This window comes from Halichondria panicea, chromosome 6, assembly GCF_963675165.1.
Source record: "Halichondria panicea chromosome 6, odHalPani1.1, whole genome shotgun sequence".
Lineage (NCBI taxonomy): Eukaryota > Metazoa > Porifera > Demospongiae > Suberitida > Halichondriidae > Halichondria > Halichondria panicea.
In genome coordinates this window covers 6,005,323-6,021,538 of record NC_087382.1, presented here as the reverse complement: position 1 = coordinate 6,021,538, position 16,216 = coordinate 6,005,323, and the positions used below count along the sequence as shown (strand labels likewise).

Below are 16,216 nucleotides of genomic sequence, written 5' to 3'. Positions count from 1 at the left end.
AAAGAAATCAAGAGACAAGGACGCCGATATAGCAGATTGTTTTGTACTGGTGGTATCCCCTGACCACGGCCTGCACAGCAAACGTTCTGTTAGAGGTGGAGGACATAGTGCCTCACCGATTCTATTATTTTATACAGGCTAGACCTGGTTTCGAGGCTAACAGCTGCATGTTGATGTGCACATGCGCCAAAAGGTTAGAGGTCCATCCACAAAAATTTATACCCTCGAAATATACCCGCTATACGGTATTAGAGCCCTGCCCATCTTTTCAGGCTGAAACCATAGCTCCAAACTTCTCTTACAGACTAGTATCTGCAAGCTTAAAATAGTTTGCAGGGGAGTTAAATTTTTGTTTCCTCAGAAGCAGAGATATAGATAGTTACAAGTCACTGTCAGTGCTCTTGATATATACTATAGCTAGCTTGAAATAGTTTGCAAGAGAAGTTTGGCTAAGAAGTTTGGCTAAGTGGTTCCAGCCTCCTCTGTCCTTCTTCAGAGATAACCATCATGAAGGGCTTGTCATTCATTTAGCGTGGTTGGCTAAGAGTGTATTATAGTAGATGGGTGTGTCAGAACCTATACTTGAAATCATAGCAATGAAAGCCGCAATGACAATGCCTGCCCTTCTCCTACAGAAACCCAGCTCCAAATCCAAGGCAAAAGAGCATACCTCCCACCTAGAATGATGCCTGAAACTCTGGACGGAGGGAAAGCTGGACAATTTGCTGCATGAGGGAGACACCATCCAACGAAAACTAATCCATAACCAATCGTCACGGCACAACCGAAGATCAAACTGCCAGACTATTCGCCAAGCTAATGATGGAGGGAAAAGTGCGTGCAGCCCTAAGACTCATTACCTAATCAGGCAGCACAGGCCCACTCCCTCTAGACAGCCTAGCCAACCACAATGACCCTACAAGCACAAAAACAGTGCATGGAGGTCCTAGTTGAGAAACACCCCCTAAAGCAACCACCCAAGATCACGTCCATCACTAAGCCTGACAACCCTATAGATAATCCACATCCCATAGTTTTTGAAGAAATTAATGGTACAATGATTAGGAACATTGTACTCAAAATGGATGGTGCAGCTGGGCCGTCTGGTCTGGATGCTGCTTCCCGGAAAAGGCTATGCACATCGTTCAAGGGTGCGTCGATAGATCTATGTGAGTCCCTGGCAGCCAATGCAAGAAAAATCAGCACATCCTATGTTAACCCAAAGGGTTTGAGTGCGTTTGTTGCATGTCGCCTAATTGCACTGGACAAATGCCCTGGCGTAAGGCCAATAGGCATCGGTGAATCTCCAGAAGAGTAATTAGTCGAGCAATTGCGAGAGTCCTCAGTGACGACATTCAAGCAGCAGCAGGATCACTCCAGCTGTGTGCTGGGCATCAATCTGGTTGTGAGGCGGTAGTTCATGCCATGAGAACACTGTTTAACGATCTCGAAACCGAAGCTATCATCATGGTCGACGCGACGTATGCATTTAACTCACTCAATCGACAAAATGCCCTGAGGAATATCCACCATCTCTGTCCATCACTATCAAGTCTCTTATCAATACCTACAGAGAAGACATCAATCTCTATATCGATGGAGAAACCCTTCTCTCACAAGAAGGCACCACCCAAGGTGACCCTCTGGCAATGGCAATGTATGCGATAGCTGTCAACCCACTCATCAACAATCTGAAACGTGACATAATGAAGCAGGTGTGGTTTGCAGGTGATGCGTCTGCCGTATAGGGAACCTCAGTGACTTACGAGGGTGGTGGGATCACCTTACAAAGGTTGGCCCAGACTATGGCTACTTCCCAAATGCATCTAAAACATGGCTCATTGTAAAGGAAGGGCAGTTGGAAAAAGCTAAAACCACTTTTCAAGGAACGGATGTAACCACCACCGAGGAAGGCAAAAGATATCTTGGATCTGCAATTGGAAAACGCTCATTCCTTGAAACCTATGTAGAACAAAAGGTGGACACATGGGTGGAGGAAATTGAAAACATTATCATCAATAGCTATTAGTCAGCCACATGCTGCCTTTGCAGCGCTCACACATGGCCCATCTAGCAGGTGGACATATTTGGCAAGAACTACTCCGAATATCGAAGAACTAATTAAACCACTCGAAGAAACAATAAGAACGATCTTTATCCCAAATCTCACAAGCCAAAATGCCCCCAACGACAAAGAAAGACAGCTGTTGGCACTACCAGCCCGCCTAGGAGGTCTAGGTTCAAACCCAAGCGAAAGAAGCACACTACACTACTCCACTTGCGAGACAATCGCAGGGCCCCTTGTCAGCTTGATCCTTGATGAGTCGGATGAGATAGGATCCGAAGTCAAGTGCGATCAAGCGAGAATGAAATCCAACGCCCAGAAGTTTCGTAACGTTGTAACGGATTGGAGTTATGCTCTCGTCGGATTTCTTGTTTCCACGCTTTTTTGTGGTTCCCCTGGCCAATCCTAGCAATTTATCACATTGCAAATGTTTTTCTAGTCGGATTTCCTTTCTTTTTCAGTACAAGTGGAACGTCAAGAGGCAGTACAGAAGTTCAAGAAGAGAAGACAGGACTAATCAGATATCTTATCGAATATCTCTGGACTAATAATGAGTAATAATTATTGCTTGATATGTTGAATTTGTGAATCAGTATTAAATGACAGCCATTTTAAGAGCATGATATATAGCCAGTGCATATAGCATGCTTGTCAGAGAAAGGGAGCTAGAGCTGAACAGTGTGAAGAAAAGCAACACCTCAGGCTCTGGAAAAGCGCTGCACTGATTTTAGGCGCACGGTTTCTTAGCCACGCCTATCTATTATTTGGCCACAACACAATTGCTGAGTCATTAAAGATGGCGGAATTATCTAGGTAAGAGAAATAGAGACTGAGAGGTCATCTGCCTCGTGGAAGCAATCGAAAATCTGAAGAAGTGCTTTGTAATCCAGGTTGTAGTCGTTTGGAAACCCTGTGCAGAATGCCCTGGAGAGGGCTGTACTTGGAGTAAATGCTGGGCAAGAAACTCACTCACTTACTAGATAGAGTAGAAGAGGGATTGGAAACGGAAGTACCCTCGAAGTACCATCCGTGTATCTCCGCGGTTTTAATCGAGGCTTACTTTTTAACACGAGGGCTAAGCATGAATAATTCATGAGAATTGTTTTGCTCTCTGTAAGAAGTCCACGAGCAGTTCTGCTGCTAAACATCAACTTTCTCTAATACTTGAGGCCATTTGGGACACAGGACACTATTTAGTTACAAAGCCTTAGCTATATCAAATATACTATAGGAACACAAGCATGAAAAAGCGCTCTGTGTACCTCTAGCTACTTCACGACAATCGAGATTATATTTTCTTTGTTTCCAATTGATACCTACTATCAGGGGGCATGTGATTCAGTAATGGGGGTAGCTCTGAGATGTATGCTTTAGACACAATAAATTTCCCGGGCTTTTGCGGGGAGATACACGGATGGTCCAGAGCCACTACGTAGACTTCATCGTAAAACATCACGTGAATCACTTCCGTTTCCAATCCCTCTTCTACTCTATATGCTTACACTTAGTCAGTCCATAGATAGAGTAGAAGAGGGATTGGAAACGGAAGTACCCTCAAAGTACCATCCGTGTATCTCCGCGGTTTTAATTGAGGCTTACTTTTTAACACGAGGGCTAAACATGAATAATTCATGAGAATTGTTTTGCTCTCTGTAAGAAGTCCACGAGCAGTTCTGCTGCTAAGCATCAACTTTCTCTAATACTTGAGGCCATTTGGGACACAGGACACTATTTAGTTACAAAGCCTTAGCTATATCAAAGGTACTATAGGAACACAAGCATGAAAAAGCGCTCTGTGTACCTCTAGCTACTTTACGACAATCGAGATTATATTTTCTTTGTTTCCAATTGATACCTACTATCAGGGGGCATGTGATTCAGTAATGGGGGTAGCTCTGAGATGTATGCAATAAGTTTCCCGGGCTTTTGCGGGAGTTATGAGGAGATACACGGATGGTCCCAGAGCCACTACGTAGACTTCATTGTAAAACATCACGTGAATCACTTCCGTTTCCAATCCCTCTTCTACTCTATCTATGGTCATACAGTCAGACAATGAGCGGTGAAACGTCGAAATAGTGCAATTTTTAAAATGACAATATTCATACATTTAAAACGTTCATGGATTATGAAATGAGAGATACAAAGAGAGAAAAGGCTAAATACTATCTGTCCATTCAGTTTCTTGATGTGGCCTTTCCCTGCAGAGATAGAACCGTTTGAACATAAGTCAAAATAAGTGAAATATTGCTAAACACGGGCAAACCCACTGCCAATCCTATGTAAAACCTACTGGTTTTACTAATTATAATGAAAAGAATTGCCTATGCATTGATATGTTTAGTTTTCACATACCTCTTTTCATGCCTGAGTTTAGCCTCGATCCCAGGCCGAGTTTTCGCTTTTATAACGGTTAGGCAAACAACTAGGCCTGGTACTAGTTGTCTGCGCATGCGTCAATCGTTCGTCAGATTCTGACGAATGGATATTCTCGTTCACTTTCGTGACATTTATATTCGTGTACTATCGTGTACTAGAAGTCAGTTCCCGTTTTATCATTATTGGGAATGGCTCTTAGCTGAAGCTTCTCTCTTCTCTGAAGCTTAGAAAACATTATTCTGAAGACTGAACAACAAGGGAAGAGGTATAAAGCTTTGTCAAGCTTGTTAAGGTCAGATATTTTTGTGTGGGCCCTATGCTATCAAGTCTTGTTTATGTTTGGTATTAATTAAAGATCTAGGTAGACTATAGTATCATCATTAATATGGTGGATCAAGTGAAGAGTGTGAGCTAGAGAACTTGGTGCTGCCATCATCAGCTCGTCGACAATGACACTATAACCTGTTTAATACAAGAAATTAGATCTACACGTATTTTGAATGTCTACTTCTCTGTACACAGAGCAATGGCTACTATCCAGCTATCCCAACATTGTTCCTCTTGGCTATACTAACAGACGAGACTGGACAGTTTGAGGTAAGGGTTTAACCGTGTTTGGTTTCTTTTAATATTGTCCTATACTTACAGGACTGGAGTATGACCTGCTCGTTCGAGCGTTGCTGGGTAGCTCAGAGGCATCAAGAGAATCTACGTTTTCTCAAGCAAAGTTTAACTGAGTTACGAGTTGGGGCCTAGAATCAGAGAAGTCCAGCAGCCTGCTAAATCGTTTTGAAACGTAATTTAAAGGCATTCAATCATCTTGAAGTTGCCCTGGGTCACTGTAATCGTGCTGCAGCACAACTGGCAACTCCCAGGCCCTTGTGAAGCAGCTCCCTATGTGCATCTTTTGTGTACTCACTCTGTGCATTTTCTGTGTACAAATTTCGATTATTGATTTATTAAATATTTTTGCCGACCACAAATACAATGAAAATTTGACGCATTCGCAGACAACTAGTACCAGGCCTAGTTGTTCGCCTAACCGTTATAAAAGCGAAAACTCGGCCTGGGATCGAGGCTAGCCTGAGTTATGCGCGTTAGAAACTCAAAGTTCTGAAATAGCAGTATTGAGAAACGCCCACTTAAAGATTGCTAAATGGGAAAAGTAAGGTAATGGCGGCTGCTTAGGCAAAGCGCTTCGGTTGAACGCGTTGGATTCAGAGCATCAGATTTTACAGAGAGGTAGTAGAAAGACTGTAGATAACTATAAGCTAAGAAAAATTATTATGAGATTATACACTGCAGTCTATAAATCTGGCTATTGCTCAAAACCAATATCTGCTCCAATATGTCCTTTTTCCCAGAGCCTGTCACATATGACCACTGAAAGAAAAAAAAGACGGGTGTGTCACAGGAAGTGGGCGTAGCTCCATTTACTGTGCATGTACAGAACATAGCCTCGATACCAGGCCGAGTTTTCGCTTTTATAACGGTTAGGCGAACAACTAGGCCTGTTATTTTTTTTACGGGTGGGTCTCAGCTCTGGCCCAAATTACAAGAGGGCAAGCATGTAGTTGTATAAAAATAGTAAAGTAGTGAGAAACACATGTAAGTATACTGTCAACTGTTAATTGAGGTGGCTCTCGCTAAGAGCCAGCTCAATTGAAATGTCACCGCATTGTGGGTGTGGGAGCGTGTACTAGTTGTCTGCACATGCGTCAAATTTTCATTGTATTTGTGGTCGGCAAAAATATTTAATAGTCGAAATTTGTACACAGAAAATGCACAGAGTGAGTACACAAAAGATGCACATAGAGAGCTGCTTCACAAGGGCCTGGGGAGGTGCCATTCATGGACTGATTCATGAGACTAGGCCCACACAAAAATGTCTGACCTTAACAAGCTTGACAAAGCTTTATACCTTTTCCCTTGTTGTTCAGTCTTTAGAATAATGTTTTCTAAGCTTCAGAGATGAGAGAAGCTTCAGCTAAGAGCCATTCCAATAATGATAAAACGGAAACTGACTTCTAGTACACGATAGTACATGAATATGAAAGTGAACGAGAATATCCATTCGTCCTAACGACTGACACATGCGCAGACAACTAGTACCAGGCCTAGTTGTAGACTGGCGGCGACAGCCTCTCGCGTGTGTAGCGCGAGAGACTGGCAAACTGCCTATCAGTCACTTGTCTCAGCTGCAACGAGCATTGCAGCCTATCAGATAGCTCAACGTCATATTAGCCCTGTAATTCTAACCGCACTTACACTTCAGGGGATTCAGTGCATTCCATAGTAGCTGAATCTCATAGCAAAATTTAACCACATTATCTATAATGATATTCATGTTTAGTAGTGTCATACGATCTATTACACTTCCGCTGAGACGAGTGACTGATAGGCAGTTTGCCAGTCGCTCGCGCTACGCGCTCGGGCGGCTGTCACCGCCAGTCTAGCCTAGTTGTTCGCCTAACCGTTATAAAAGCGAAAACTCGGCCTGGGATCGAGGCTAGTACAGAACACTATTGTGCTGTCAAGATCTCGGGTTGCCGGACAGATAGAACTTCAAATAAACTAAGCTAGCTAGCAATGGAAAGATACAGGTTTGTAGTGTGTTGTGTACTGGTGCTAACTATCTATGAGCTTGGAGGGGCTACTGGCAGTGTTATGTACACCTTGAACCCATTAACTGAGTCTAAGAAAGATGAGAAGACTGAATTAAGTATCAAGCTTACTCTGATTCCCCAAAATGGATTCCAGGAAGACCATATTGACTTCACCTTCACTGCTAAGCCACTCAACAAAGCCTTGGTATTTGCATCCTCTGAGATTAAAATTTCAGTCAATAAAGCAGTTTTAACTGATACTACTACTGGGGAGATTAGCATTCAGTATATATCTCATGAGAAGCTTGAAGTGTCTGTTGGTGGTGGAACAGATGAAGTGCTAACAGGAGACCTCAGTGCACTGCTGTCCTGTAATCATCCTATTCTCTGTACAGACAAAGACAATATTGAAGTGGTGATTGTCAAGGAAACAAAGAGTGAGTGTGTATACTAGCAAATGTTGTCCCTACTACCTCCTCATCCCTATAGCTCTTAATGTGACTGCCACGGCCGTTTGTGATGTGCCCCAAGATAATCCTACAGGCAGCGTTACTATCACCCTCTCCAAGGATCTCGCTATATCTAAAGACATCACTATATCAGTATCACTACACGACCCTCAAGGCAAATTAGGTAAGTGATCATGTGTGCGTCATATGAACGTCTGATTTTGCAAAAAATGATTTAGTAGTTGTTTGGTAGTTGTTTGGTAGAGTTTGGCCCCGGAAGTTCTGTGGTGAATTATGGCTTCATTTAGACCCTATATGGTTGACAAGTATGCCAGGGACTTTTACTTGGAAAATGCTACAGTGCAACTTGCAACAGAAAATTACCAAGCAACTGGCAAACCACAATTAGATTTCCAGATATGAATTTTAATAATTTCTTATCCTTGCACTTTTATGACTTTATTCCTGAACGTATATACATGCGCAAACCCACCAGAATTAGGCTGCATGGGGAAATGTTAAACCTTAGCCCAAGAAGGGGCTCAGTCATGGTCTTAGTAATAGATACCTATACAGAAATGGATACTAGTCTTATTTGACTATAATTATATTTTACTATTTTGAATATAGCCTAGTATAATTATACATGAAATAAACATTTCAAGAATGCTTGATTGACTGTACATGTACACGCATGTAAATTACGTTCTTTTGTTTGATGGAGGGGGGGGAAGGGCATGCCTAGAGAGGTTCAGTGAGTGTCTGCTGAAAAAGTGGTTGTCATTTCAGTTTGGCCCTAACTTTCTAGTACCTGTAATAAAGTGCCAAGTTAAAGTACTCTTGGTGCAGAAAACTGATAATGATATTCAACAATCTAATTGTGGTTTTGCTGTTTGGCAATATCTGTTGCAAGTGCAACTGCAATCCAACAGGTGTGTAGCCAGGGGGGATGCTAGGGGTGCTCGAGCACCCCCAACCAGCCTGAGTCAAGTATACAAATCACAGAGAAATGTATCTGATTATTCAGCTGAGCACCCCTTCTCTTCCAGATCTTGCTGCAGTTAGGCTGTTAGCTACATGTAGCTAGTATAGGCAAGGAAAACGATTCAGTCTCTAAACTGTGAGCTATTTTGGCTTAAATCTATAAACTAGTTATCTTTTGTGATCGTGGCCAGCTTCTCTATACAACTAAAGGTTCAGCCACGCCCTACTTGGCAGATAAGTTAATTGTGACGTTATTAATAACAGGTGTGGCTTCCGGTGAACCAAATTTCGGCGCTGCGCGGCTAAAAATCAGGCGCTTCGTGCCCTCTATCATTTATAATAGTACCCCTTTCTTCAAAATTCTGGCTACGCCCTGAGATTCCAATATAACTTTTAGCTGGTTGAAGCTTATGCCTTGGTGCGCATGCGCAAGCGAGGTATACCGTAGTGTGTTTGTGTGTGTGTGTAGAGTGCTACAGCTGCTCCATGATCAAGTAGGAGTTTCTATAGGCTTCTAGCTTTTTTCTTGGATTTTAATTTGTGCATGGATTTGCAAAACAATGCTTTGTTCTTGAGTTATACCTAAAGTCTATTTGCGTTGAGTTCGACCCCAGAAGTTATGTGGTCAATTATGGCTTCATTTATGCTTTATGTGGTGGACAAGTATGCCTGTAACTTCTACATGGAAAATGCTAACTTTTAGCTGGTTGGAGCTTACCAGCTCTACAGCATATAGATAGAAGCGCTTTTTAACAAGGAATCCAATGGTATATGAAACTTTGAATTTCAGTAAAGTAGGACAAAGTTATGACAACTTTATGAAGGTCAAACTCAACACAAATAGAAATTAGTTTTGCTTACTTGGAATACCATTGCAGCCTTTTCAGAAAAGTGCGTAGCAAAGCTTGTCCATGGAGTGTTGCTACTCTACTTAGTAGTTATAGCTCTGCACTGGAACGCTAGCTATTGGTAGTCCTCAAGAGTGAGAAGAGAGCTACAAGGCTCTTCAGCCATTAATTTTAGACTTGGACTTTTGATCGATCATAATTATATTACCCACTCTGAGTTTCGCTGTGATTCTGGATTGGATTTTGCATGCATGCTAGCTTCGATTGCATGGCAGTAAAATAAAAAAGATAATGTGTGTATAAAAGCTATTGCTATATAATAGTTAGTAGTAGCTTTATGTTATGTAGCTTTGGCACCTCCACCGACGCATCAGCACCCGCGGTGCTTTCATTAAAGATAGAAGCACTTTTTAAGGAATCCGATGGTAATGAAATGGTATAACGACATTTCAGTGAAGTATGATATTATGAAGGTCAAACTCGACTGTTATTATAGTGTGCATGTATATACTAAAGTCCAAATTGTCCATTTTCAAGCGTGCTAATATGTGGACTTTTTCTAAATCAGGCCTGTTTTCGCATTGGCTTCGAGCAAACCTCGTACAGAGTTAATGAAGGGATTGGAAGTGTGTGTGAGAATGTTTGAACCTACAGATGAAAATTCAATTGGAAGATTAACCATCATTCGCATGCATTTAGTAACTCCTAAGATTTATTTCGAAAAAGTGTGATTGCACCATCTATTGTGTACATTCCATACACAGATAACAGCAGGGATGATGGTGTTCTGAGCCCTGAGGCTGAGAGTAGTAGTGATGTTATGTTCACTAACATACAGTGGGGTGAATACCAACTGATCGTTGACTGTGGAGATGATAGTGTGTGCTTAACTCTGAAGCATTTGATACATTTCCCTGAACCTGTGTCTGTGGCCGTCCATCCATCATTTTCAGAGCTATCTGTCATAATCGTTGATCTGAAGGCACAACTTGCTAAATATAGTACAACTGATACTGCTAAACCTCCAATTAAAGATCCTGGCAATGCTAAACCTCCAATTAAAGATCCTGGCAATGCTAAACCACCCTCGACAACACACTATATGGAGTTAGCAGTAGGTTTGATTGCAGCACTTGTGTGTGGTCTACTAGGATACCTTATCTATCACTACCGGACCGCGGTAGGTATATATAGTGACTATTGACACCATTATTGACTGTATACACTTGTCTCCTGCATGCACACATGCACGATTAGGTGAAGGAGTGGATTTGCTCTAAGAAAGTTGTTATGTCTAACCTACCAAAGAAGCTGCATAGAAATGCTGGTAGCAAGTATACCAAGCTACCCAAAACCGTGCAAGAGGCATTGCATCAGGACTAACCTATCTGACTGACACTGACTATGTAATTATAGCTACTGGACATTTGGCACTCTTTAAAGTCTATTCATGCTGCTTTTGTTAAATTATAATACTGTACCATACCAGTCAGATAAGTTTTAACTAGCTACAGAGGATTTCAGGTTGGTTGGAAAAAGTTAAAATGGAGTGCCAACACTGTTACTATGCCTCGAGGCTGTATACGCTGTAACTGCTCAATGGTTGCAATGTGACGAAAACACTAGTGGGAACCAATACATACTATCTAATATTTCTATGGCAATGGCTTTTATTTTGTTTGTGGTGATAATTTGCTATCGCTGTTATAAGTACATTTGAAGAAAGTTCTTGTGCTGCTGAGACAGCGAAGTGCACTCAGACTGAGAAAAATAATTCCACAAGCTCTTAAGCGGAAAAATTATGCAAAAGAACAAGAAGAAACCTGGGAAACGCACGTAGAGATGATCCGTACAATGATGGTATGAGGGAAGAAACTGACCCTGATCAAGTTCTTCTGTTTGACCATGGATTAATGGGTATTACATGGAGCATTTCATGCATGTATAAAAGACGTTCCCTGTATCTACATTGGTATTCTTAATGTATGTACGTACAGTTGTCAGCAATCCTTTTCCTCAGTTGAGTAAGATGTTGAGGATTCTCTCTGCAAAAGGAATTAATGTTTGCTCACATAATTATTGTATAATAGATGGAACTATTCATACCTATATCCACTATGGTGATAGTAGCTTCTGCTAAAGTCCTAAGAACAGGATTGCATGCATTCTCATTCTCAATAGCAGTTAGTATAGCGCTATCCTTCAGCACTGCATGGAAGCAAGAAAAGTCAAAATAGTGCCAGACTAAGACATCAATTTGCATGCAGAGGATAATTTATTTAGTGGTCATTATAGATAGCGGGGAAAATTAGTCTCCAAAATAACGTACTGTCACTGATTAGTACGATTTTTGTCTGTCTCTTTTGCCTCTGCACACAGTTTGGAATTGGGGTTACCCCAGGGACGGGCTGCACGTTGAAGTCCGCCAGTAGATTGGAACACACAGGGTTCAGCTCCTCTTCACCCAGTTGAGTACTGCTGTCTTCAGTCACCAGAGCGTACTTTGCTTTTGTGAGGTTGCCAATAACAACCATCTCTTCTGAGGTTGCCAATAACAGCCATCTCTTCTGAATTAGGCATGATTCCCTGTGGAAATGTATATTGTAATAAACTCGATACGTGCCGATAGTATATGCATTTAATATAATGAACTGTTCGCGATTCAGTACTTTCGTTACACAGAAAAAAGTGGTTGACTCCTTCGGAAAGTTCAGGTCAGCTTTACTACATGTGTACGTACCTGACTTAGCACCTATTGGGGTGTAAATAAGAGATTGAGTTACTATTGGGCATACAGGACATGTAATGGGTAAAAAAAGTACCTATTGAGCGTATATATACATGCACGTACAAAGCCAAAACGTTGTTCCCCGAAGGTGTCCGTTATGTAGACCACTCAAACTTTGTGCAATGCTGACATGTAATGTCTAAACAACCTCTGTCACCTCTCTTTTTTGAGAGGCTTCAGTAGTTACGTATCTACCTCCCTAAAATCTCTCTAAATGCTGAGAAATTATCGGTGTTTTCTTCTGGTTCACAGACTGAGTTCATTGTAGACAGTGAGGAGTGTGCACGGGGCCAGAGACACGGGAGCAAGCCTGGCATCTCTCTCCAGTTTGATGGCCACTGGGACCCATCGCCAGCATCAGCTCTTACCGGACAGCTGGGCAAACGTACGTGCTTTATTTTAAAAGAATGCCAGCCTGTTTTGAATACATTTTGTTATGGGCAGTCGAAGATAGTTGCAAATGCCTCTGTAACATTATTCTATGTACATCTAGCCCGTCAATTGGACACCATTGGGTACGTACATGTATCCACTTTTTCAGTGGTGCTCCCTTTCTTGCACTGGGCGTAAGCACACAAACAGCTTATACACTACACTTATACAAGTATGTATTTCCTACTAAGTCAGTAGAGCTACTTTTTAGCTTATTCTGTCTGATCATGTGTATCATTATTATTGTGGGGGGGGGGTATTATTGCGTATTATTGCGTATCATGTGCGTTTTCTTAAACTTTGACCTCGACTGCCAAGTACGAGTACGAGTGGAAACCCAGAGTAAGGAAGTTACAAATCTGCATTATACCCTACATGCACCTACAAGACATGAGTCAAATACGTACATGTATGTATAGCATCATACCAATCGGCCTGATACAAAAGAAAAAGCATGTACCATCATGACCGTCGGTTCTTGCACGTCCCTCCAAATAAGCTGAAAGTAAACTCGAAGCAGCCACCCTCCCAACCAGCTCAACAGGTGAGTATAGCGGGCTTAGAAGCGAGAAGTGTATTGCATGCAGTGTTACAATGTATAATTAGTTCCTGGTAGTGTTTTGAGTGTGTGTCAGAAAGTACTCTGATTCTCCATCTGACCGTACAGGTAGAGTTGATTGGGAGCAGTGATATGAGAATGAAGCAGCTAAGGATGATATCAAAGAACAGGAACAGAAAGCGAATGACCTCGTGGTAGGTAAGTGTTTCAGATTTCCTCTAACAGCTAGTGTACAAGTTCCGTGTGTATTTAACCTACCACCTATTATCCAGGCTATAATTATACGTACTTTAGTTACCTAATTAGGTAGGGTCTTTAGGAGGAAATTCCCTTACATATATCCCCCACTATAGCAACCTGAATTGTAGCAATAAATTGTTGAGAGGATAAGTAGTACACCACATCTTTGCAAATGCTGCCACGCCCTTTCTCGAGAGGCACCCAAAAACAATATATACACACGAACTACGGATGCTTTCCCAACATTAGCAATTATATATTGTGATCGCGAAGAGTTTGTCTGTCATTAAATGAATTCTCAATTTACGAAACACATACGTGACATGCAGGCTCGGAAATTATCAGTATTAGATTGAGGAGCCGAGCACACACCTGCATGCAAAATTAATGTTGTGCATGCATGCATGGTTGTATTAAATGCTTCAGCCGAACAAACAGTTATAAAATTATATATATAGCCATTAATATAGAGCAGCAAATGTTATATCTTGTACATGTATTATGATGCACATAATTCTATAAAATTATAACTCACAAATTCATCAAGGTTCCTCTTTCCACGCCTCGAGCTGAGAGTCCTCGGTCGAGTGCAACCTGTGAGAAACGCAAATTGAAGAATTTATGTTAATCCATGCAATGACCTACAAGGAAATTCTGCCCAAGGTCGACCGCAAGAATTTTGTGAAGTTATGGAAGAGGGACAGTAGGAGTGTACAGTGGTTTGCAAAACAGTTGTCATACTACTCAGAGTATATAGCAGTAGGTGGTGACTCTCATGTTCAAGTGTTCAGTGTTGTGGTCATGTTAGCAGGAGCAGCACTGAAGAGAGCAGTTCAAATTCAAATTGACTGCACACGCAGCGTTGATTCAGAAATCATTTAACTTCTCTTCAGTACTTTTCTTATGGGTAGCTATACACCATATTCAGAAGATTAATTTAAAGGTAGTATATAATTATAGCTCAAGCATGCAGTTCATAGAAGGATACTCTTTTTAAAGTTGCTGTCATGAATTGTGAGTAAATAAGATCTAGGGTGAACAGACCACAAAACCACAACACACTCGAGAGTCACCACGCCCTTACTGCTACTCTGAGTATGACAACTGTTCTGCAAACTTGTAGTAGTACAAGTGTTCAGTCCTAGATGTAGAATGGAATGTGCTTGGGAGTTGAATACTCCTCTTCATGAACTCCTGATACCATAATTATAGCGGGTAATTTTCATTGGTGCAAATTTTCGTACGAACCGCCCATTTAATTTTCGTACAGCTCGGATAGTGACGTTGAATATTATGGTAGAATAATTTCATTTTCGTATGATGCTCTTAAATATACGAACCACCATACGAAAATATCCCGCTGTATATACGGTACCCTTACTAAACACATTTAGGATAATATGACTTTATAATTATGGTATATAACCTCCCTAAAGGACACCTCTGAATAGCGAACAAAACCTCCTGCACTAACTTGTCTGTTATTCTGAGGTTCCACTGTAGCATTATAGCATTTTTCTTTTCGTGCAGACATGTCAATGGCGAGGACTGTGACAGAGTGGAGATTTCCTAGCATGATTACCATGCACATTACACATTCTAGTACGACATGGTACGTAGCTAGAAAACACCATGTGGGGATAAACCAACATGCAATGCAACTGCATGGTTGTAGTTATTACGGGTGCTATATAGATGTCATGAATAAAGTTATGAGCATCATTAATTTCTATACATGATCTTTCTTGCAGGTCATCATTATGTGATGTCATTGGAATGTATAGTATGTGGTTAATCTTTACGAGGACAGGTATATTATAGTAGGTAGATGCGCTTTTTGATAAGGGATTCAATGGTATTAAATTGAGTGAGCTATGACGCAAAGGGTATGATTCTCAACACAAGTAGACTTTAGTGTATAGCTAACCAAATACAAGTGTGTTGCTAGTTGATGCCAATGTAATTATACGTATACTTAAGGACTGACATCTTATCCCTCATCGTTATTACGTAACTAGCTTAATTGTTAGTGTGCAGCTAAATCAGAAGTTAAATCAGAAGTTCAACCAAAGCATAATATATACAAATACTCAAAACCATTGATTTACATTAGTGCAAAGAATATAAGCTATAAACAAAACAACTATATACAATAGCCGGCTGTACACCTTCAGCTGGAGACCCTGAGGTGAGTGTGTCCATACATCTCGTGTCCACAGTTTCAACACCACAACACTCCCAAAGCTGACTGTCAGTGAGAAAAGGGTTTATCATTGATCGATTCACAGCATCCACACAGCATTCAAACTCATTTCTAAAGCTCTGGATAGCATCACGACAACTTGATGTACAAAAGCAATTTGTGCTAAGGTCATTATTTCTTAGACTATCACATTGTCTTCTTATCTCAGCTTGTGAATTACTCTGCAGTGACTCTGAAATACAGAATGCACCATTAGTTTTTTGCTCACATGACCGCCGAAACTCGTCGAGTACAAAATTGTAACATGAATTTTCCTCGCTTTCATTACGGAGTGCATTTACTGCTGGTAGCAGGTTGTTCCGATTGCAATATACATTTGAATTCCAATTTCGGTTCTATCTCCAGGACATGGTTGATCGCTTTCACGTATATTTGAATCTCAACATCATTTCTACAAATTCCCAGGTCATCCACACCGCATCGAGCCCAGAGATTGTTCTGAAATAGCTGTGTATATCGTAATTCTGTTGCAAACTCTTCGGGATTGACATTAAAAATTCCTGTGCTGATATTGTAGATTGAATTTACACAGCAACCAAATCCTGTAAGATTTTAATTGCTCCTTGGCATATTTCTGAGCAGCTCGAGCTCAATGGTAAACTA

At 41.2% G+C, this 16,216-nt stretch overlaps 3 protein-coding genes and 1 long non-coding RNA gene across 4 annotated transcripts in view; 3 read left to right on the top strand and 1 right to left on the bottom strand.

Annotated features, from left to right (window-relative positions):
• The first annotated feature begins 4,484 nt into the window (after positions 1-4,484).
• Positions 4,485-16,216, top strand: part of LOC135336778 (uncharacterized) — a 171,751-nt gene continuing 160,019 nt past the window's right edge. Inside the window, exon 1 of the mRNA XM_064532635.1 lies at positions 4,485-4,736. The gene's annotated coding sequence lies outside the window, so the exon portion shown is untranslated. The remainder of the gene's footprint in view (positions 4,737-16,216) is intronic.
• Positions 6,646-10,816, top strand: LOC135336751 (uncharacterized). The gene is made up of 4 exons (XM_064532598.1): positions 6,646-7,487; positions 7,540-7,683; positions 10,096-10,511; positions 10,589-10,816. The coding sequence occupies exons 1-4, from the start codon at positions 7,034-7,036 to the stop codon at positions 10,712-10,714; spliced, it is 1,140 nt and encodes a 379-aa protein (XP_064388668.1). The 5' UTR covers positions 6,646-7,033; the 3' UTR covers positions 10,715-10,816.
• On the bottom strand, positions 10,927-14,965 carry LOC135336753 (uncharacterized). The gene is made up of 4 exons (XM_064532599.1): positions 13,886-14,965; positions 11,661-12,494; positions 11,438-11,539; positions 10,927-11,376 (listed from the first exon to the last, which is right to left on the bottom strand). The coding sequence occupies exons 2-4, from the start codon at positions 11,863-11,865 to the stop codon at positions 11,348-11,350; spliced, it is 336 nt and encodes a 111-aa protein (XP_064388669.1). The 5' UTR covers positions 11,866-12,494; positions 13,886-14,965; the 3' UTR covers positions 10,927-11,347.
• LOC135336754 (uncharacterized) lies at positions 12,011-13,593 on the top strand. The gene is made up of 3 exons (XR_010394925.1): positions 12,011-12,045; positions 12,372-13,095; positions 13,219-13,593. It is a non-coding gene; the product is annotated as an uncharacterized LOC135336754 (long non-coding RNA).